This window comes from Procambarus clarkii, chromosome 62 (genome assembly GCF_040958095.1).
Source record: "Procambarus clarkii isolate CNS0578487 chromosome 62, FALCON_Pclarkii_2.0, whole genome shotgun sequence".
Classification (NCBI taxonomy): Eukaryota; Metazoa; Arthropoda; class Malacostraca; order Decapoda; family Cambaridae; genus Procambarus; species Procambarus clarkii.
Window position 1 is genome coordinate 29,255,596 of NC_091211.1, and position 21,917 is coordinate 29,277,512.

Below are 21,917 nucleotides of genomic sequence, written 5' to 3' on the forward strand. Positions count from 1 at the left end.
AGTGTGTAGCCATGTTGCAGGCCACCACTGTAGTGTGTAGCCATGTTGCAGGCCACCACTGTAGTGTGTAGCCATGTTGCAGGCCACCGCTGTAGTGTGTAGCCATGTTGCAGGCCACCACTGTAGTGTGTAGCCATGTTGCAGGCCACCGCTGTAGTGTGTAGCCATGTTGCAGGCCACCGCTGTAGTGTGTAGCCATGTTGCAGGCCACCACTGTAGTGTGTAGCCATGTTGCAGGCCACCACTGTAGTGTGTAGCCATGTTGCAGGCCACCGCTGTAGTGTGTAGCCATGTTGCAGGCCACCACTGTAGTGTGTAGCCATGTTGCAGGCCACCACTGTAGTGTGTAGCCATGTTGCAGGCCACCACTGTAGTGTGTAGCCATGTTGCAGGCCACCACTGTAGTGTGTAGCCATGTTGCAGGCCACCACTGTAGTGTGTAGCCATGTTGCAGGCCACCACTGTAGTGTGTAGCCATGTTGCAGGCCACCACTGTAGTGTGTAGCCATGTTGCAGGCCACCACTGTAGTGTGTAGCCATGTTGCAGGCCACCGCTGTAGTGTGTAGCCATGTTGCAGGCCACCACTGTAGTGTGTAGCCATGTTGCAGGCCACCACTGTAGTGTGTAGCCATGTTGCAGGCCACCACTGTAGTGTGTAGCCATGTTGCAGGCCACCACTGTAGTGTGTAGCCATGTTGCAGGCCACCACTGTAGTGTGTAGCCATGTTGCAGGCCACCACTGTAGTGTGTAGCCATGTTGCAGGCCACCACTGTAGTGTGTAGCCATGTTGCAGGCCACCACTGTAGTGTGTAGCCATGTTGCAGGCCACCACTGTAGTGTGTAGCCATGTTGCAGGCCACCACTGTAGTGTGTAGCCATGTTGCAGGCCACCACTGTAGCCATGTTGCAGGCCACCACTGTAGTGTGTAGCCATGTTGCAGGCCACCACTGTAGCCATGTTGCAGGCCACCACTGTAGCCATGTTGCAGGCCACCACTGTAGCCATGTTGCAGGCCACCACTGTAGCCATGTTGCAGGCCACCACTGTAGCCATGTTGCAGGCCACCACTGTAGCCATGTTGCAGGCCACCACTGTAGCCATGTTGCAGGCCACCACTGTAGCCATGTTGCAGGCCACCACTGTAGCCATGTTGCAGGCCACCACTGTAGCCATGTTGCAGGCCACCACTGTAGCCATGTTGCAGGCCACCACTGTAGCCATGTTGCAGGCCACCACTGTAGCCATGTTGCAGGCCACCACTGTAGCCATGTTGCAGGCCACCACTGTAGCCATGTTGCAGGCCACCACTGTAGCCATGTTGCAGGCCACCACTGTAGCCATGTTGCAGGCCACCACTGTAGCCATGTTGCAGGCCACCACTGTAGCCATGTTGCAGGCCACCACTGTAGCCATGTTGCAGGCCACCACTGGAGTACATTTTGGTACATCTTGCAAAGTGCCACAATCTTCCTCAGTTCTGATTATTTTCAGATGCAAGGCGTCAACACACGTGGATATTAAGGAACGTTTTGTGTGTAAGGTGGAGGGTCGGTAGCCCTCCACTCCTGACCTCTCACTCCACTCCTGACCTCTCACTCCACTCCTGACCTCTCCCGCCACTCCTGACCTCTCCCGCCACTCCTGACCTCTCCCGCCACTCCTGACCTCTCCCGCCACTCCTGACCTCTCCCGCCACTCCTGACCTCTCCCGCCACTCCTGACCTCTCACTCCACTCCTGACCTCTCACTCCACTCCTGACCTCTCACTCCACTCCTGACCTCTCCCGCCACTCCTGACCTCTCCCGCCACTCCTGACCTCTCCCGCCACTCCTGACCTCTCCCGCCACTCCTGACCTCTCCCGCCACTCCTGACCTCTCCCGCCACTCCTGACCTCTCCCGCCACTCCTGACCTCTCCCGCCACTCCTGACCTCTCCCGCCACTCCTGATCTCTCCCTCCACTCTTACAGCTTCCATTCACTGTGGCCCTTTGCCTCCTTCCTCACAGCTCCTCCTCACCTTTACTCTGGTACTCTCACAATACACCAGTGTGGTCCTCCAGCTGGAGTAGGAGTGTCTTGAGTGGGAGAGTGTCTCGAGTGCCGTCTTAGACTCCCACATCCTACTGTTTGATTGCTGTCATCTTCAAGTAAAACTAATAAGTTTGTCAAGCAAGGTTTCCCTTCCACGAATAAATGTTGATGTTTGGCAGATAAATAAATCCCTTTTAAGTATTTTACACAAGTCTCCTTCGAATGAGTCAAATGACCTTCCAAGTGCTGCTCGTTAGTGATGATGGCCACTGATGGTGCTAATCTTTCTGGCCAGTTGAAGACTATAGCAAGGGATCAACACATTACAGTTACCTCCTTAATATCCATGGCAACATATTGTCCTGGGTCATGACCTTCAATATAACAACCTCAGATGTTTCATGACATTTTGTGGAACATGTTCTTGTAAACACTTAGACGCGGCACTAATCACATTCCAGCTGTAAAACTTCGTGGAAATATTAAATACATTACATTTGTCTTATAATGTAAGACTCCCTGTGTGTTCCTCCTGTTGTGGCTAAGGAATCATGCTTGTGTTTTGCTTTCATTCTCAAACTGTTGCTTCTTTTAGTTTCTAATATACATGTAGTAGTAGTAGTAGACATCATGAGTCTCAGTAGACTATGTCTCACTGAGAGAGCCACTGAGTCTGTGAGACTCAGTGGCTCTCTGGGTGTCGGTCTGGGGCGGCCGGTCTAGTTCATGTTGCTGTATGTACGCCGTGACCCCCTTCCCTTCTGTGCCAGCTGTATGTACGCCGTGACCCCCTTCCCTTCTGTGCCAGCTGTATGTACGCCGTGACCCCCTTCCCTTCTCTGCCAGCTGTATGTACGCCGTGACCCCCTTCCCTTCTGTGCCAGCTGTATGTACGCCGTGACCCCCTTCCCTTCTGTGCCAGCTGTATGTACGCCGTGACCCCCTTCCCTTCTGTGCCAGCTGTATGTACGCCGTGACCCCCTTCCCTTCTGTGCCAGCTGTATGTACGCCGTGACCCCCTTCCCTTCTGTGCCAGCTGTATGTACGCCGTGACCCCCTTCCCTTCTGTGCCAGCTGTATGTACGCCGTGACCCCCTTCCCTTCTGTGCCAGCTGTATGTACGCCGTGACCCCCTTCTGTGCCAGCTGTATGTACGCCGTGACCCCCTTCCCTCCTGTGCCAGCTGTATGTACGCCGTGACCCCCTTCCCTTCTGTGCCAGCTGTATGTACGCCGTGACCCCCTTCCCTTCTGTGCCAGCTGTATGTACGCCGTGACCCCCTTCCCTTCTTTGCCAGCTGTATGTACGCCGTGACCCCCTTCCCTTCTGTGCCAGCTGTATGTACGCCGTGACCCCCTTCCCTTCTGTGCCAGCTGTATGTACGCCGTGACCCCCTTCCCTTCTGTGCCAGCTGTATGTACGCCGTGACCCCCTTCCCTTCTGTGCCAGCTGTATGTACGCCGTGACCCCCTTCCCTCCTGTGCCAGCTGTATGTACGCCGTGACCCCCTTCCCTCCTGTGCCAGCTGTATGTACGCCGTGACCCCCTTCCCTTCTGTGCCAGCTGTATGTACGCCGTGACCCCCTTCCCTTCTGTGCCAGCTGTATGTACGCCGTGACCCCCTTCCCTTCTGTGCCAGCTGTATGTACGCCGTGACCCCCTTCCCTTCTGTGCCAGCTGTATGTACGCCGTGACCCCCTTCCCTTCTGTGCCAGCTGTATGTACGCCGTGACCCCCTTCCCTTCTATGCCAGCTGTATGTACGCCGTGACCCCCTTCCCTTCTGTGCCAGCTGTATGTACGCCGTGACCCCCTTCCCTTCTGTGCCAGCTGTATGTACGCCGTGACCCCCTTCCCTTCTTTGCCAGCTGTATGTACGCCGTGACCCCCTTCCCTTCTGTGCCAGCTGTATGTACGCCGTGACCCCCTTCCCTTCTGTGCCAGCTGTATGTACGCCGTGACCCCCTTCCCTTCTGTGCCAGCTGTATGTACGCCGTGACCCCCTTCCCTTCTGTGCCAGCTGTATGTACGCCGTGACCCCCTTCCCTCCTGTGCCAGCTGTATGTACGCCGTGACCCCCTTCCCTCCTGTGCCAGCTGTATGTACGCCGTGACCCCCTTCCCTTCTGTGCCAGCTGTATGTACGCCGTGACCCCCTTCCCTTCTGTGCCAGCTGTATGTACGCCGTGACCCCCTTCCCTTCTGTGCCAGCTGTATGTACGCCGTGACCCCCTTCCCTTCTGTGCCAGCTGTATGTACGCCGTGACCCCCTTCCCTTCTGTGCCAGCTGTATGTACGCCGTGACCCCCTTCCCTTCTATGCCAGCTGTATGTACGCCGTGACCCCCTTCCCTTCTCTGCCAGCTGTATGTAGGCAATCTTCTATTGTTCCTCCCTTTGGCCTCCAGGCACTGTCTTGGTCCCTACCTTAGTGCCTCCAGGCACTGTCTTGGTCCCTACCTTAGTGCCTCCAGGCACTGTCTTGGTCCCTACCTTAGTGCCTCCAGGCACTGTCTTGGTCCCTACCTTAGTGCCTCCAGGCACTGTCTTGGTCCCTACCTTAGTGCCTCCAGGCACTGCCTTGGTCCCTACCTTAGGGCCTCCAGGCACTGTCTTGGTCCCTACCTTAGTGCCTCCAGGCACTGCCTTGGTCCCTACCTTAGTGCCTCCAGGCACTGCCTTGGTCCCTACCTTAGGGCCTCCAGGCACTGCCTTGGTCCCTACCTTAGTGCCTCCAGGCACTGCCTTGGTCCCTACCTTAGGGCCTCCAGGCACTGTCTTGGTCCCTACCTTAGTGCCTCCAGGCACTGCCTTGGTCCCTACCTTAGTGCCTCCAGGCACTGCCTTGGTCCCTACCTTAGGGCCTCCAGGCACTGTCTTGGTCAGGTGCCTGGAGGCCCAATCAGGTGGCAGTGGATACAAATTTAGTTTAAGATAATTTCTAGAGTATAACTGTCGCCAAGTGCTTGTGAAGGCCATCCGGTCCACAAGGTAGAGAGAGATCTTCCAGACTCATTCACTGTGTGAACCCAAAGCCATGAATGGGGGTGACTGGTAAATATTTACGGAGCCTGCACACTGAGTGGGCAAACGTGCTCTTCTGGCAACCTTGCACAGGAAAAATATGTAAACTATATTCGTGCTCCGGTATTCTTGGCTCGATCCTGTGTGGTTCTTGGAGGGGGGGGGGGGTGATGTGTGGGATGTGTGAGGGGCTGTGTGTGAGGGGCTGTGTATTCACCTAGTTGTGTTTGCGGGGGTTGAGCTTTGCTCTTTCGGCCCGCCTCTTAATTGTCAATCAACTATTTACTAAATACCTTTTTTTCTCCCTCACACCACACACACACACACCCCATGAAGCAGCCCGTGACAGCTGACTAACTCCCAGGTACCTATTTACTTCTAGGTAACAGGGGCATTCAGGGTGAAAGAAACTTTGCCCATTTGTTTCTGCCTGGTGCGGGAATCGAACCCGCGCCACAGAATTACGAGTCCTGCGCGCTATCCACCAGGCTACCAGGCCCGCAATACCGTGGCGCTGGAGGTTAGCTCAATAGAGTGATTCACATGTAAACACAACACTGTCCACTGGCGTAGTGCGCCAGGCAGGGAGGCAGCGGGTGCAGACACAGCACGAGGCTCGACACTCGTGTGGTGGCCACCGCCCTCACCAACTGGCCTCGCTAGTGGTGAGACCCGGGATCGAATCAACGCCGGGGCACCCTCCTTTAATCCTCCACCCAGCAGAAACCGGGTACTTATATATAAAGTAAATAGCTGAGCGTCTTGAGTGAAACCCCAAGAAGTGAAAGTCTTCAAGAAGGTGACGGAGGTTGTGCGCTTACTCTCTACAACAAGAGTCACAAGACTTCCTATAATGGTCTTTAAAGTCTTAACAAAATTGCGAGAGCGTCATGAACCAGAGATGGGATCAGAGCGACCAATAGGCGCCGAGTCCAGCCCGTCCTCGTGAACAATGACCAAAGACCATTCCATCCACCCGCCAAACCCCAGCTGTTTATGAATGAAAAATTGGTTTACACACGACTCATATCTGATGACGTCCGAACACTTCCGGAACAAGTGCTTCACTGACTGTTGTTCGAACCTCAGCGCCATAAATGCTTCACCCACGTACTACACATAATCGCCAACAAAACCTAAACAGTCCGTCTCCTGTTTAACCTAACCTAACCAATGCCCAAATATGTACAATATGCTAATATATAACAATATTTGTTTATATTTGAGAAAATTCCTTTTTCGAATGAACAGTATGTAAAATTGGTGAATTCTTCTTTGGGGTCGACCGCTGGACGGAATGAACTTGGTCTAAGGACGGGTCGTGGAGTCACCGGATCTGTCACCACCGGTGTGGGAACTTCCCTCTCCCTGCTCCCCCCCCCCCCCATCATTGGTGTAAAGGCCCTTGCTTCAAGCAGTTCAGCAGCGGATGAGATCTTTAACATCCTGGTGGATGTCACATTTTGCTAAGAATTGTCTTAATATTTATGCCAAGGACGCTATCCTCTGCTCCACTAATGACACTATAAAAGGAAGTGAAGCGGGGCGTCGTCCTCCAGCTCTGAGCCCCGCCACTGGTCTCTTGTTATATATATCTCACAACCTTTGTGCGTCCTCACAGCCGCCCCTCACAAGGTCGACCTCACAGCCGCCCCCTCACAAGGTCGACCTCACAGCCGCCCCCTCACAAGGTCGACCTCACAGCCGCCCCCTCACAAGGTCGTCCTCATAGCCACCCCTCACAAGGTCGACCTCACAGCCGCCCCTCACAAGGTCGACCTCACAGCCGCCCCCTCACAAGGTCGTCCTCACAGCCGCCCCTCACAAGGTCGACCTCACAGCCGCCCCCTCACAAGGTCGACCTCACAGCCGCCCCCTCACAAGGTCGACCTCACCACTCACACGTCTCTCGCTGTCCCTCGCTGCCCTCCTGAGACAACACAGCTGCCTCATACTTGTCAGGTGCTCCATAAGTGAGGCCTCCTCCTCCAGTCAGTGGGAGCCTCAGGTGGAGAGAGTAATACCGGAGCCCCGCAGGTGGAGCCCCGCAGGTGGAGCCCCGCAGCTGGAGCCCCGCAGGTGGAGCCCCGCAGGTGGAGCCCCGCAGGTGGAGCCCCGCAGGTAGAGCCCCGCAGCTGGAGCCCCGCAGGTGGAGCCCCGCAGGTGGAGCCCCGCAGATGGAGCCCCGCAGATGGAGCCCCGCAGCTGGAGCCTCCAGTCACCAACCCTCCACCCACCAAACATTACCATAACATCTCATAATTATGAGAAGGTTCTTTACGGGCTCACCATAGACCGTGCTACTTGCAGTACTCCTGGGACGGGTAAGTCCACTACGGGCTCACCATAGTCCGTGCTACTTGCAGTACTCCTGGGACGGGTAAGTCCACTACGGGCTCGCCATAGTCCGTGCTACTTGCAGTACTCCTGGGACGGGTAAGTCCACTACGGGCTCACCATAGTCCGTGCTACTTGCAGTACTCCTGGGACGGGTAAGTCCACTACGGGCTCACCATAGTCCGTGCTACTTGCAGTACTCCTGGGACGGGTAAGTCCACTACGGGCTCGCCATAGTCCGTGCTACTTGCAGTACTCCTGGGACGGGTAAGTCCACTACGGGCTCACCATAGTCCGTGCTACTTGCAGTACTCCTGGGACGGGTATGTCCACTACGGGCTCACCATAGTCCGTGCTACTTGCAGTACTCCTGGGACGGGTATGTCCACTACGGGCTCACCATAGTCCGTGCTACTTGCAGTACTCCTGGGACGGGTATGTCCACTACGGGCTCGCCATAGTCCGTGCTACTTGCAGTACTCCTGGGACGGGTAAGTCCACTACGGGCTCGCCATAGTCCGTGCTACTTGCAGTACTCCTGGGACGGGTAAGTCCACTACGGGCTCACCATAGTCCGTGCTACTTGCAGTACTCCTGGGACGGGTAAGTCCACTACGGGCTCACCATAGTCCGTGCTACTTGCAGTACTCCTGGGACGGGTAAGTCCACTACGGGCTCGCCATAGTCCGTGCTACTTGCAGTACTCCTGGGACGGGTAAGTCCACTACGGGCTCACCATAGCCCGTGCTACTTGCAGTACTCCTGGGACGGGTAAGTCCACTACGGGCTCACCATAGTCCGTGCTACTTGCAGTACTCCTGGGACGGGTAAGTCCACTACGGGCTCGCCATAGTCCGTGCTACTTGCAGTACTCCTGGGACGGGTAAGTCCACTACGGGCTCACCATAGTCCGTGCTACTTGCAGTACTCCTGGGACGGGTAAGTCCACTACGGGCTCGCCATAGTCCGTGCTACTTGCAACTTTTGTTCCCAGAAGCTGAACCTTAAACAACAACAACAACGAGGACAGTTTGGTTCTTGGTATATACAAATCCTGACATACTTTATATTTAGTATTTAGTGTATGATATATTTAGGAATACATCTGTATTCCCAATTGTTTGTCTGACTTGTGTTGTGAGGCAGGTGTTGTTGCGGGGCAGGTGTTGTTGCGGGGCAGGTGTTGTTGCGGGGCAGGTGTTGTTGTGGGGCAGGTGTTGTTGTGGGGCAGGTGTTGTTGTGGGGCAGGTGTTGTTGCGGGGCAGGTGTTGTTGCGGGGCAGGTGTTGTTGCGGGGCAGGTGTTGTTGCGGGGCAGGTGTTGTTGTGGGGCAGGTGTTGTTGTGGGGCAGGTGTTGTTGTGGGGCAGGTGTTGTTGCGGGGCAGGTGTTGTTGCGGGGCAGGTGTTGTTGCGGGGCAGGTGTTGTTGTGGGGCAGGTGTTGTTGTGAGGCAGGTGTTGTTGCGGGGCAGGTGTTGTTGTGAGGCAGGTGTTGTTGCGGCGCAGGTGTTGTTGTGAGGCAGGTGTTGTTGCGGGGCAGGTGTTGTTGTGGGGCAGGTGTTGTTGTGGGGCAGGTGTTGTTGTGGGGCAGGTGTTGTTGTGGGGCAGGTGTTGTTGTGAGGCAGGTGTTGTTGCGGGGCAGGTGTTGTTGTGAGGCAGGTGTTGTTGTGAGGCAGGTGTTGTTGTGAGGCAGGTGTTGTTGTGGGGCAGGTGTTGTTGTGAGGCAGGTGTTGTTGTGGGGCAGGTGTTGTTGCGGGGCAGGTGTTGTTGTGGGGCAGGTGTTGTTGTGGGGCAGGTGTTGTTGTGGGGCAGGTGTTGTTGTGGGGCAGGTGTTGTTGTGGGGCAGGTGTTGTTGTGGGGCAGGTGTTGTTGTGGGGCAGGTGTTGTTGTGAGGCAGGTGTTGTTGTGAGGCAGGTGTTGTTGTGAGGCAGGTGTTGTTGTGAGGCAGGTGTTGTTGTGAGGCAGGTGTTGTTGCGGCGCAGGTGTTGTTGCGGGGCAGGTGTTGTTGCGGGGCAGGTGATGTTGGGAGGCAGGTGTTGTTGCGGGGCAGGTGTTGTTGCGGGGCAGGTGTTGTTGCGGGGCAGGTGTTGTTGCGGGGCAGGTGTTGTTGCGGGGCAGGTGTTGTTGCGGGGCAGGTGTTGTTGCGGGGCAGGTGTTGCTGCGGGGCAGGTGTTGCTGCGGGGCAGGTGTTGCTGCGGGGCAGGTGTTGTTGCGGGGCAGGTGTTGTTGCGAGGCAGGTGTTGTTGCGAGGCAGGTGTTGTTGCGAGGCAGGTGTTGTTGCGAGGCAGGTGTTGTTGCGAGGCAGGTGTTGTTGCGAGGCAGGTGTTGTTGCGAGGCAGGTGTTGTTGCGAGGCAGGTGTTGTTGCGAGGCAGGTGTTGCTGTGGGGCAGGTGTTGTTGCGGGGCAGGTGTTGTTGCGGGGCAGGTGTTGCTGCGGGGCAGGTGTTGCTGCGGGGCAGGTGTTGCTGCGAGGCAGGTGTTGTTGCGAGGCAGGTGTTGCTGTGGTGCAGGTGTTGCTGTGGGGCAGGTGTTGTTGCGAGGCAGGTGTTGCTGTGGTGCAGGTGTTGCTGTGGGGCAGGTGTTGTTGCGAGGCAGGTGTTGTTGCGAGGCAGGTGTTGTTGCGAGGCAGGTGTTGTTGCGAGGCAGGTGTTGCTGTGGGGCAGGTGTTGCTGTGGGGCAGGTGTTGCTGTGAGGCAGGTGTTGTTGCGAGGCAGGTGTTGTGAGGCAGGTGTTGTTGCGAGGCAGGTGTTGCTGTGGGGCAGGTGTTGCTGTGGGGCAGGTGTTGCTGTGGGGCAGGTGTTGCTGTGGGGCAGGTGTTGCTGTGGGGCAGGTGTTGTTGTGGGGCAGGTGTTGCTGTGGGGCAGGTGTTGCTGTGGGGCAGGTGTTGTTGTGAGGCAGGTGTTGTTGCGGGGCAGGTGTTGCTGTGGGGCAGGTGTTGCTGTGGGGCAGGTGTTGCTGTGGGGCAGGTGTTGTTGTGGGGCAGGTGTTGCTGTGGGGCAGGTGTTGTTGTGGGGCAGGTGTTGCTGTGGGGCAGGTGTTGTTGTGAGGCAGGTGTTGTTGTGAGGCAGGTGTTGTTGTGAGGCAGGTGTTGTTGTGGGGCAGGTGTTGTTGTGAGGCAGGTGTTGTTGTGGGGCAGGTGTTGTGAGCCGTCTTCTTAAGAGAGCAAGAAGATTTTCCTTCAAGTTACTGACACATTTCAGAATCTGTCTTATTCTCTGTGCCTTCAAGGTCATCACCCAACCACTTGGCCTGGACGGTAGAATGACGATTTCGCGTCATGCAGGTCGGCGTTCGATCCCCGACCGTCCAAGTTGTTGGGCACCATTCCTTCCCCCCGTCCCATCCCAAGTCTTATCCTGGCCCCTTCCAAGTCCTATATGGTCGTAATGGCTTGGCGATTTCTCCTGATAATTCCATTCCCTTCAAGGCTATCAAATACTAGTGATAACTGTCAAAGTGTTCAGAGGAAGCACCTTGGTCAGGACGACTGGAAGGTCCCCCAAGCCAAGATTAAGCGCCCCAAGCCAAGGTCAAGCGCCCCAAGCCAAGGTCAAGCGTCCCAAGCCAAGGTCAAGCGCCCCAAGCCAAGGTCAAGCGCCCCAAGCCAAGGTCAAGCGTCCCAAGCCAAGGTCAAGCGTCCCAAGCCAAGGTCAAGCGTCCCAAGCCAAGGTCAAGCGTCCCAAGCCAAGGTCAAGCGCCCCAAGCCAAGGTCAAGCGCCCCAAGCCAAGGTCAAGCGTCCCAAGCCAAGGTCAAGCGTCCCAAGCCAAGGTCAAGCGTCCCAAGCCAAGGTCAAGCGCCCCAAGCCAAGGTCAAGCGTCCCAAGCCAAGGTCAAGCGTCCCAAGCCAAAGTCAAGCGTCCCAAGCCAAGGTCAAGCGTCCCAAGCCAAGGTCAAGCGTCCCAAGCCAAGGTCAAGCGTCCCAAGCCAAGGTCAAGCGTCCCAAGCCAAGGTCAAGCGTCCCAAGCCAAGGTCAAGCGTCCCAAGCCAAGGTCAAGCGCCCCAAGCCAAGGTCAAGCGTCCCAAGCCAAGGTCAAGCGTCCCAAGCCAAAGTCAAGCGTCCCAAGCCAAGGTCAAGCGTCCCAAGCCAAGGTCAAGCGTCCCAAGCCAAGGTCAAGCGTCTCTGCGCGGTCACCCACCCAGTTACTGGCCAGAAGGAGGTGCTGGACGCAGCAATGCCCAGAGTGTCCTGTGCGTGTTTTAATAATGGTCAAATGGTCAGGTAGTAAAAGTGGAGTCATTGTCTACATTCATTCCTCTTGGTGAAGCTTTTACCTATTTTTGTGAGCCTCGTGAAGTTTCCTGCCTTTTGTGAATAACAATTGAAGGAATTCTTTAAGTTGGGGAGTAAATGAATGATCATTATTGAACATGAACAATGTGTACAATGTGGTGGTGGTGGCATGGGGCCTCCCCTGGGCACTCCTGGCCTACCCTGGGCACCCCCTGTCCTCCCCTGGGCACCCCTGGCCTCCCCTTTGCACCCCCTGTCCTCCCCTGGGCACTCCTGGCCTACCCTGGGCACCCCCTGTCCTCCCCTGGGCACCCCTGGCCTCCCCTTTGCACCCCCTGGCTTCCCCTGTCCTCCCCTGGGCACCCCCTGGGCCTCCCCTGGCCTCCCTTGGGCACCCCTGGCCTCCCCTGGGCACCCCCTGGCTTCCCCTGGCCTCCCCTGGGCAGCTCCTGGCCTCCCCTGGGCACCCCTGGCCTCCCCTGGGCACCCCTGGCCTCCCCTGGGCACCCCCTGGCCTCCCCTAGCCTCCCCTGGGCACCCCTGGCTTCCCCTGGGCACCCCTGGCCTCCCCTGGGCATCCCTGGCTTCCCCTGGGCAACCCTGGCTTCCCCTGGGCACCCCTGGCTTCCCCTGGGCAGCTCCTGGCCTCCCCTGGGCAGCTCCTGGCCTCCCCTGGGCAGCTCCTGGCCTCCCCTGGGCAGCTCCTGGCCTCCCCTGGGCACCCCCTGGCCTCCCCTAGCCTCCCCTGGGCACCTCTGGCTTCCCCTGGGCACCCCTGGCCTCCCCTGGGCACCCCTGGCCTCCCCTGGGCACCCCTGGCTTCCCCTGGGCACCCCTGGGCAGCTCCTGACCTCCCCTGGGCAGCTCCTGGCCTCCCCTGGGCAGCTCCTGGCCTCCCCTGGGCAGCTCCTGGCCTCCCCTGGGCAGCTCCTGGCCTCCCCTGGGCACCTCCTGGCCTCCCCTGGGCACCCCCTGGCCTCCCCTGGGCACCCCTGGCTTCCCCTGGGCCCCCCTGGGCACCCCTGGCCTCCCCTGGGCACCCCTGGCTTCCCCTGGGCACCCCTGGCTTCCCCTGGGCACCCCTGGCTTCCCCTGGGCACCCCTGGCTTCCCCTGGGCACCCCTGGCTTCCCCTGGGCACCCCTGGGCAGCTCCTGGCCTCCCCTGGGCAGCTCCTGGCCTCCCCTGGGCAGCTCCTGGCCTCCCCTGGGCAGCTCCTGGCCTCCCCTGGGCACCTCCTGGCCTCCCCTGGGCACCTCCTGGCCTCCCCAGGGCACCCCCTGGACTCCCCAGGGCACCCCTGGCTTCCCCTGGGCCCCCCTGGGCACCCCTGGCCTCCCCTGGGCACCCCTGGCTTCCCCTGGGCACCCCTGGCCTCCCCTGGGCACCCCTGGCTTCCCCTGGGCACCCCTGGCTTCCCCTGGGCACCCCTGGCTTCCCCTGGGCACCCCTGGCTTCCCCTGGGCACCCCTGGCCTTCCCTGGGCACCCCATGGGACATACTGTTGTTATGATTTTAGTTATTATGAGCCAATTTTCCCTAATGATTGTCTTACCTCCATTAAGTCGCCTTATTATTCATGATATTTGTAATTTCCAAATCACACAAACACAATAATTTTGCCTACAATATTTGTACACAAAACATTGCATCGACAAGTTCCCTTCAAGAACAAGTTAAAGTCGCGATCTCTGGAGAGTTACAGTGGTGATGTGAAGGATGCTTTACCGGCAGCCATTACTAGCTGTCAACACGGCAAGGTTTCTCTATTTAGCTGCCTCCCCTGGAAACACAAACCGTAACTGTCTCTATTTTCCGCTTGTTACAACTTGTAATAAAGTTGTTACATCTTGGCTTAACGTGTTTATAACGCATTAGAACGTTGTTACAACGTGCTATATTGGTTGTTATAACTGGTTAGCAGGTGTTAAAACTTGTTCGAACGTTGTACCAACGTCGTAGTTTCGGTGTGTGTTTGGCGGGTCCTTACCTTCCAGTTCCTTACAGCGGTCTTGGCTGTGAACATTAACCATTCGCGGTCTTAGTGTGGAGACTGCTGTAAGCCCTAAGAGGGTTATTTGGGACATGAAATATCTATTGTTTTCCCATGATTTACCAACAAAATAATATCTGCTGCCCACACAGTTAAGACTCTTAACCGTGTTTTTTATACTAATAAGCCTCAATACACAGTCTCAAAAATGGCTTTATTTTGTAAACTTTTTCATGCCATTTGCAAAAGCTTAGCATGTTATGTATTTGTTTAGTGACTCCATATTTGGAATCTTTATTAATTAATTATTTGCTTAATTAATTAATTATAAACTTGTTAATTCGTTTTCAGAATATTTTATATATATTTTCCCTCCTAATTTTTACCTTTTCCTTACGGTGATATGAAAAGCGGGTTATCGCAAATGTAAATATTATTTACGAATTTGGTGTATAATTTAGCCATGAGTAGGTTAGGTGTTTTGCTTATTGTCTATTATCTGTCTTTATGGTGGGTGGGTGAAGCACCTACCCAGCCTTTATGGTAGGTGGGTGAAGCACCCACCCAGCCTTTATGGTAGGTGGGTGAAGCTCCCACCCAGCCTTTATGGTAGGTGGGTGAAGCTCCCACCCAGCCTTTATGGTGGGTGGGTGAAGCACCCACCCAGCCTTTATGGTAGGTGGGTGAAGCACCCACCCAGCCTTTATGGTAGGTGGGTGAAGCTCCCACCCAGCCTTTATGGTGGGTGGGTGAAGCACCCACCCAGCCTTTATGGTAGGTGGGTGAAGCACCCACCCAGCCTTTATGGTGGGTGGGTGAAGCACCCACCCAGCCTTTATGGTGGGTGGATGAAGCACCCACCCAGCCTTTATGGTAGGTGGGTGAAGCACCCACCCAGCCTTTATGGTGGGTGGGTGAAGCACCCACCCAGCCTTTATGGTGGGTGGGTGAAGCACCCACCCAGCCTTTATGGTGGGTGGGCATCTTCATGCTGCCGCCCACTCCACACACTCAGTCACCCACACATGATCATGTTGTGCGGTTAAGTCTACGACAGGTTAGGTTACGTGTTTTAATTATGTTGGCAATTATTTGCAGTACGTGGGAAAGAATGCGTCTCTGGGGTCGAGCGCTGGATGGAATGGACTTGGTCTAAGGACGGGTTGTGTACCAGTGTTTATGAGAAGGCAGCCCGTCCTCGCATACTCCTGGATTAGCCGAGGCGGAGGATATAAACCCAAGGATACAAGTGCCCAGCCCGTCCTGGATTAACGATCCAAGCTCGTTAATCCAGCCGCCAAACCCTCTGTTCATGAGTGAAAAGCGGTTTATACACGACTCACAACTGATGACGTCCGAACACTACCGGAACAAGTGCTTCACTGACGTCCTCTGTTCGAACCACAATTCTATAAGTGCTTCACCACGTACTTCAAACACAAATAATCGCCAACAGAATCTAAACATCTAACTTAACCTACGCCTTACTCTTATGTATAATAATATTAATATTATTATACATACGAGAACAAAGCAATTTTTAATACACAGTATGTTAAAATTGGTGAATGCGTCTGAGGAGGACGCCGCTGCTTTAACCAGCCTAGTGTGAGGACGGGTCGGGGCTGTACGCGCGGAACTTACGTAGTGAGCGATGCTAACCAATGGTGTTATTGTCAAGAATGTGAGTCACCAGCACTTTGAGCCAACGGATGTTACTTCTTGCTTCTTCCACTTGTCACACTCGACATGTGGGGAGGAGGTGAGACGTGATCACGGAGTCTACGATCATCTCACCACTTTGGTTTGTCCACAAGGCAACTTTCCTGTCGTGAAGGTGGTGCTCGTGCCCATCACCCCACACATGCACCAGCCTCTCCTCCTGTTGTGGTAGTACTTATAGTACCGATCACCACCATACTACATATACCCACCTACAACACAATTACAAAGTACAAATCGGCACTATTGAGTTGAACAAACCGGAAAACTATTTTCTACTTATGTTGCGAAGACAAATTAAGCTAACCTAACCTTCATAGGCTTATTACACGATATCTCACGCCAAATATAGTACGTATGTGTGCTATACTAGGCCTAGCAATATTTAGGTTTGTGTTTTAGCTTAATTTTTTCCAACTCTATAAAGTGAATAGTACAAAGTTCAACTATGTAATTGCTTAGAAGAGCAATCTTTGTGCTATGGTGCACACAGTGACCAGAACTACTGTGTACACAGGAGGATGAGTTAGACTCACTCACAGTAACTACAGTCTACTGACTCCCACCCCCTGTACCTCTGACCTTGCCAGTTCATAGTCCTTACTGAATATGAAAATGAAACTTCAATGACAATTTAAAGAGTCATGGTGGGGGTAATCCCGCCCCTGAGAGTCATGGTGGGGGTAATCCCGCCCCTGAGAGTCATGGTGGGGGTAATCCCGCCCCTGAGAGTCATGGTGGGGGTAATCCCGCCCCAGAGAGTCATGGTGGGGGTAATCCCGCCCCTGAGAGTCATGGTGGGGGTAATCCCGCCCCTGAGAGTCATGGTGGGGGTAATCCCGCCCCTGAGAGTCATGGTGGGGGTAATCCCGCCCCTGAGAGTCATGGTGGGGGTAATCCCGCACCCAGAGAGTCATGGTGGGGGTAATCCCGCCCCAGAGAGTCATGGTGGGGGTAATCCCGCCCCTGAGAGTAATGGTGGGGGTAATCCCGCCCCTGAGAGTCATGGTGGGGGTAATCCCGCCCCTGAGAGTCATGGTGGGGGTAATCCCGCCCCTGAGAGTCATGGTGGGGGTAATCCCGCCCCTGAGGGTCATGGTGGGGGTAATCCCGCCCCTGAGAGTCATGGTGGGGGGTAATCCCGCCCCTGAGAGTCATGGTGGGGGTAATCCCGCACCCAGAGAGTCATGGTGGGGGTAATCCCGCCCCAGAGAGTCATGGTGGGGGTAATCCCGCCCCTGAGAGTCATGGTGGGGGGTAATCCCGCCCCCAGAGAGTCATGGTGGGGGTAATCCCGCCCCTGAGAGTCATGGTGGGGGTAATCCCGCACCCAGAGAGTCATGGTGGGGGTAATCCCGCCCCAGAGTCATGGTGGGGGTAATCCCGCCCCTGAGAGTCATGGTGGGGGTAATCCCGCCCCTGAGAGTCATGGTGGGGGTAATCCCGCCCCTGAGAGTCATGGTGGGGGGTAATCCCGCCCCCAGAGAGTCATGGTGGGGGTAATCCCGCCCCTGAGAGTCATGGTGGGGGTAATCCCGCACCCAGAGAGTCATGGTGGGGGTAATCCCGCCCCAGAGTCATGGTAGGGGTAATCCCGCCCCTGAGAGTCATGGTGGGGGTAATCCCGCCCCAGAGAGTCATGGTGGGGGTAATCCCGCCCCAGAGAGTCATGGTGGTCGTAATCCCGCCCCAGAGAGTCATGGTGGGGGTAATCCCGCCCCAGAGAGTCATGGTGGGGGTAATCCCGCCCCAGAGAGTCATGGTGGTCGTAATCCCGCCCCAGAGAGTCATGGTGGGGGTAATCCCGCCCCAGAGAGTCATGGTGGGGGTAATCCCGCCCCAGAGAGTCATGGTGGGGGTAATCCCGCCCCTGAGAGTCATGGTGGGGGTAATCCCGCCCCAGAGAGTCATGGTGGGGGTAATCCCGCCCCAGAGAGTCATGGTGGGGGTAATCCCGCCCCAGGAGGAGACTAGTGGGGCGGGCTTAGTCCCATGACCATGACCATTGACTCCGTGAAGCCGGGTTCATTACCCAAGAGCCGGCCGCCCCGCCCCGCCGTCTAATTACCTGAGGTGTGTGTAATCACACACATAACGGGATTACGGTAACGAAGACGCTCCAGCGGGAGACTGCGGTAGAGGCGAGAGTCGCAGACGCTCGGGGCAAGATAGTGCGGCCAGGGAGGCGGAGTGAATCACCTTATATCATCGTCAGTGTTGCCAGCGCCGGCGGGGAGAAGGATTATATCCTCCGCCAACATGATGAGGTGTACAAGTTATACAAGATGGAGACAGTGTATGGTGTATTGAAGAAGGTATGAGAAGCAGGGGGATAATATACTGAAGATGGTATGACTAGAGGAGTATGACAAGCAGGGGGATGATATACTGAAGATGGTATGACTAGCGGAGTATGATATACTGAAGATGGTATGACTAGCGGAGTATGACAGGCAGGGGGATGATATACTCATACTGAAGATGGTATGACTAGCGGAGTATGACAAGCAGGGTGATGATATACTGAAGATAGTATGAGAAGCATGTATGATGTACTCACCTCCCAGAGGTTGACCATACAGAAGTCGTCAGGTATGTCCCTCTCCCTGACGGGGACGCCCACCACGGGGCCCAGCTGGGTGTAGCGGGTGATGGCCGCCCGCGCCACCACCACCTCCACCTGCCGCCCGGGCACCTGCGTCACGCCCACCACGCCCACGTCGCTGTCGCTGTCGACGGAGCTGTCGTGGGGCGGCGGGAGGACGCGTCGCTCTAGAGCGAGGCCGGGCGGGAGGGAGGCGCGGGCGTAGCAGGTGGGCGTGCCGGGGCGCTGCGGGTCTCTCCACGTCTCACCCTCCCGCTCGTCCTCCCGCCCCGCGCCCCCGCCCCCGGAGAGGTTGACGGGGGAGTCGCGGTGGGGCGGGGCCACGATCACCCCGTTCTGCTGCGGGTGGTCGTGCGGGTGTGCGGGCGGGGAGCACGTGTCGGGAAGCACGTGGGTGGGGCGGGAGAAGGGGCACGTGCCGGCCACGTGGCGTGCGCCGCACTCCCCGCACAGCTTGATGCGTATGGCTACACGCCTGTCCTCCTCCTCGCCCCCCCGCGCCCCCGCCACGCCCTCAGCCACGCCCACATCCTGCTCCTTCACCTTGGGCGGCAGCTGGTCGCCGCCCGCCGCCTGCCGCAGCTCCGGCGCCGCAACCTCCCGCGCCTCGTACAGCCGCCTGCGGGAGAGGAAACAAACGTTGTTTAGTCACAAGTTATTGATCAGGTGGAGGTGAGCAGCGCCACCTGTTGGCGCCACGCCCTCACCTGCCACCCCCCTCACCTGCCACCCCCCCCCTCACCTGCCGCCGCCCCTCACCTGCCACCCCCCTCACCTGCCACCCCCCACACCTGCCGCCGCCCCTCACCTGCCGCCGCCCCTCACCTGCCACCCCCCCTCACCTGCCGCCCCCCCCCCTCACCTGCCACCCCCCCCTCACCTGCCGCCCCCCTCACCTGCCGCCGCCCCCCTCACCTGCCGCCCCCCTCACCTGCCACCCCCCTCACCTGCCGCCCCCTCACCTGGCGCCCCCTCACCTGCCGCCCCCTCACCTGCCGCCCCCCTCATCTGCCGCCGCCCCTCACCTGCCGCCCCCCCTCACCTACCGCCCCCCTCACCTGCCGCCCCCCCTCACCTGCCGCCCCCCCCTCACCTGTCGCCCCCTTCACCTGCCAGGTGGAGCACCAGGTATGAGGCACCAGGTGTGGAGCACCAGGTGTGGAGCACCAGGTGTGGAGCACCAGGTGTGAGGCACCAGATGTGGAGCACCAGACGTGAGGCACCAGGTGTGAGGCACCAGGTGCCTCTCCGTGAGCTGACGCGTAGTTAGGTCGTTATAACCACAAACGGTTTACCTTAGATAAAGCAAATAGTGAGTCGTGAGTGTGAGTGAACACGCGGCCTTCACTCACTGGCTACAACACCTCCACGACCGTTGTTTGGCTGCTATCATGAGAGAGTTCCTCTCATTCACCACACACTGTAGCGTGTGTGTGGGTGTGTGTGTCACTCTTCATTCACAGCAAGGAGTGAATCACCGCTGTGAATGAGTGTGTGTCCACCACTCTCATTCACAACGCACTCTAGTGTATCACTCAATAACACTGCAGCCTAGGAATCACCTCGTTATATGTACACATATATGTACACATATATATACACATATACACACATATATATCCCACACATTTCAGTCACATGTGAAGGTTCACTTTTACCCGGCCATTTTTAGCAGCAATAAATCAATATGTTGCAACCGGAAGTGAACAGCGTTGAAGATCTTGCCATTGATGTGTGTGTGGGGGGGGGAGGGGGGGGGGGTGTTCTGACCTTTCCGGCGGCCTTGCTGGCCGCCCTCCAAGAGCAACAGGTGCTCGCCAGGTGACTCACAGGTCTTAAAGGTGTAATTACCGAGGCTTAAAGTCTTCACTGCCGACCACAATATCTCTCTTGGTTTGTCTTGATCTTACTGACCCCCGTGTGTGCTTGGTGGTGTACTGACCCCCGTGTGTGCTTGGTGGTGTACTGACCCCCGTGTGTGTGTGCTTGGTGGTGTACTGACCCGTGTGTGCTTGGTGGTGTACTGACCCCCGTGTGTGTGTGCTTGGTGGTGTACTGACCCCCCGTGTGTGTGTGCTTGGTGGTGTACTGACCCCAGTGTGTGTGTGCTTGGTGGTGTACTGACCCCCGTGTGTGTGCTTGGTGGTGTACTGACCCCCGTGTGTGTGTGTGCTTGGTGGTGTACTGACCCCCGTGTGTGTGTGCTTGGTGGTGTACTGACCCCCGTGTGTGTGTGCTTGGTGGCGTACTGACCCCCGTGTGTGTGTGCTTGGTGGTGTACTGACCCCAGTGTGTGTGTGCTTGGTGGTGTACTGACCCCCGTGTGTGTGTGCTTGGTGGTGTACTGACCCCCGTGTGTGTGTGCTTGGTGGTGTACTGACCCCCGTGTGTGTGTGCTTGGTGGTGTACTGACCCCCGTGTGTGTGTGCTTGGTGGTGTACTGACCCCCGTGTGTGTGTGCTTGGTGGTGTACTGACCCCCGTGTGTGTGTGCTTGGTGGTGTACTGACCCCCGTGTGTGTGTGCTTGGTGGTGTACTGACCCCCGTGTGTGTGTGCTTGGTGGTGTACTGACCCCCGTGTGTGTGTGTGCTTGGTGGTGTACTGACCCCCGTGTGTGTGTGCTTGGTGGTGTACTGACCCCCGTGTGTGTGTGCTTGGTGGTGTACTGACCCCCGTGTGTGTGTGTGCTTGGTGGTGTACTGACCCCCGTGTGTGTGTGCTTGGTGGTGTACTGACCCCCGTGTGTGTGTGCTTGGTGGTGTACTGACCCCCGTGTGTGTGTGTGCTTGGTGGTGTACTGACCCCCGTGTGTGCTTGGTGGTGTACTGACCCCCGTGTGTGTGTGCTTGGTGGTGTACTGACCCCAGTGTGTGTGCGCTTGGTGGTGTACTGACCCCCGTGTGTGTGTGTGCTTGGTGGTGTACTGACCCCCGTGTGTGTGTGTGCTTGGTGGTGTACTGACCCCCGTGTGTGTGTGTGCTTGGTGGTGTACTGACCCCCGTGTGTGCTTGGTGGTGTACTGACCCCCGTGTGTGTGTGCTTGGTGGTGTACTGACCCCCGTGTGTGCTTGGTGGTGTACTGACCCCGTGTGTGTGTGCTTGGTGGTGTACTGACCCCCGTGTGTGTGTGCTTGGTGGTGTACTGACCCCCGTGTGTGCTTGGTGGTGTACTGACCCCAGTGTGTGCTTGGTGGTGTACTGACCCCCGTGTGTGTGTGCTTGGTGGTGTACTGACCCCCGTGTGTGTGTGCTTGGTGGTGTACTGACCCCCGTGTGTGTGTGCTTGGTGGTGTACTGACCCCCGTGTGTGCTTGGTGGTGTACTGACCCCCGTGTGTGTGTGCTTGGTGGTGTACTGACCCCAGTGTGTGCTTGGTGGTGTACTGACCCCCGTGTGTGTGTGCTTGGTGGTGTACTGACCCCCGTGTGTGTGTGCTTGGTGGTGTACTGACCCCCGTGTGTGTGTGCTTGGTGGTGTACTGACCCCCGTGTGTGTGTGCTTGGTGGTGTACTGACCCCCGTGTGTGTGTGCTTGGTGGTGTACTGACCCCCGTGTGTGTGTGTGCTTGGTGGTGTACTGACCCCCGTGTGTGTGTGTGCTTGGTGGTGTACTGACCCCCGTGTGTGTGCTTGGTGGTGTACTGACCCCCGTGTGTGTGCTTGGTGGTGTACTGACCCCCGTGTGTGTGTGTGCTTGGTGGTGTACTGACCCCCGTGTGTGTGTGCTTGGTGGTGTACTGACCCCCGTGTGTGTGTGTGCTTGGTGGTGTACTGACCCCCGTGTGTGTGTGCTTGGTGGTGTACTGACCCCAGTGTGTGTGTGCTTGGTGGTGTACTGACCCCCGTGTGTGTGTGTGCTTGGTGGTGTACTGACCCCAGTGTGTGTGTGTGCTTGGTGGTGTACTGACCCCCGTGTGTGTGTGCTTGGTGTACTGACCCCCGTGTGTGTGTGCTTGGTGGTGTACTGACCCCCGTGT

At 57.0% G+C, this 21,917-nt stretch overlaps 1 protein-coding gene across 1 annotated transcript in view; it reads right to left on the reverse strand.

Annotated features, from left to right (window-relative positions):
- Window positions 1-19,333, reverse strand: part of LOC123766406 (uncharacterized) — a 230,062-nt gene extending 210,729 nt beyond the window's left edge. Inside the window, exons 1-2 of the mRNA XM_069308560.1 lie at window positions 19,293-19,333; window positions 17,896-18,559 (exon numbers count right to left, since the gene is read on the reverse strand). Coding sequence (XP_069164661.1) covers window positions 17,896-18,559; window positions 19,293-19,333 — 705 coding nt within the window. The remainder of the gene's footprint in view (window positions 1-17,895; window positions 18,560-19,292) is intronic.
- Window positions 19,334-21,917: the final 2,584 nt, after the last annotated feature.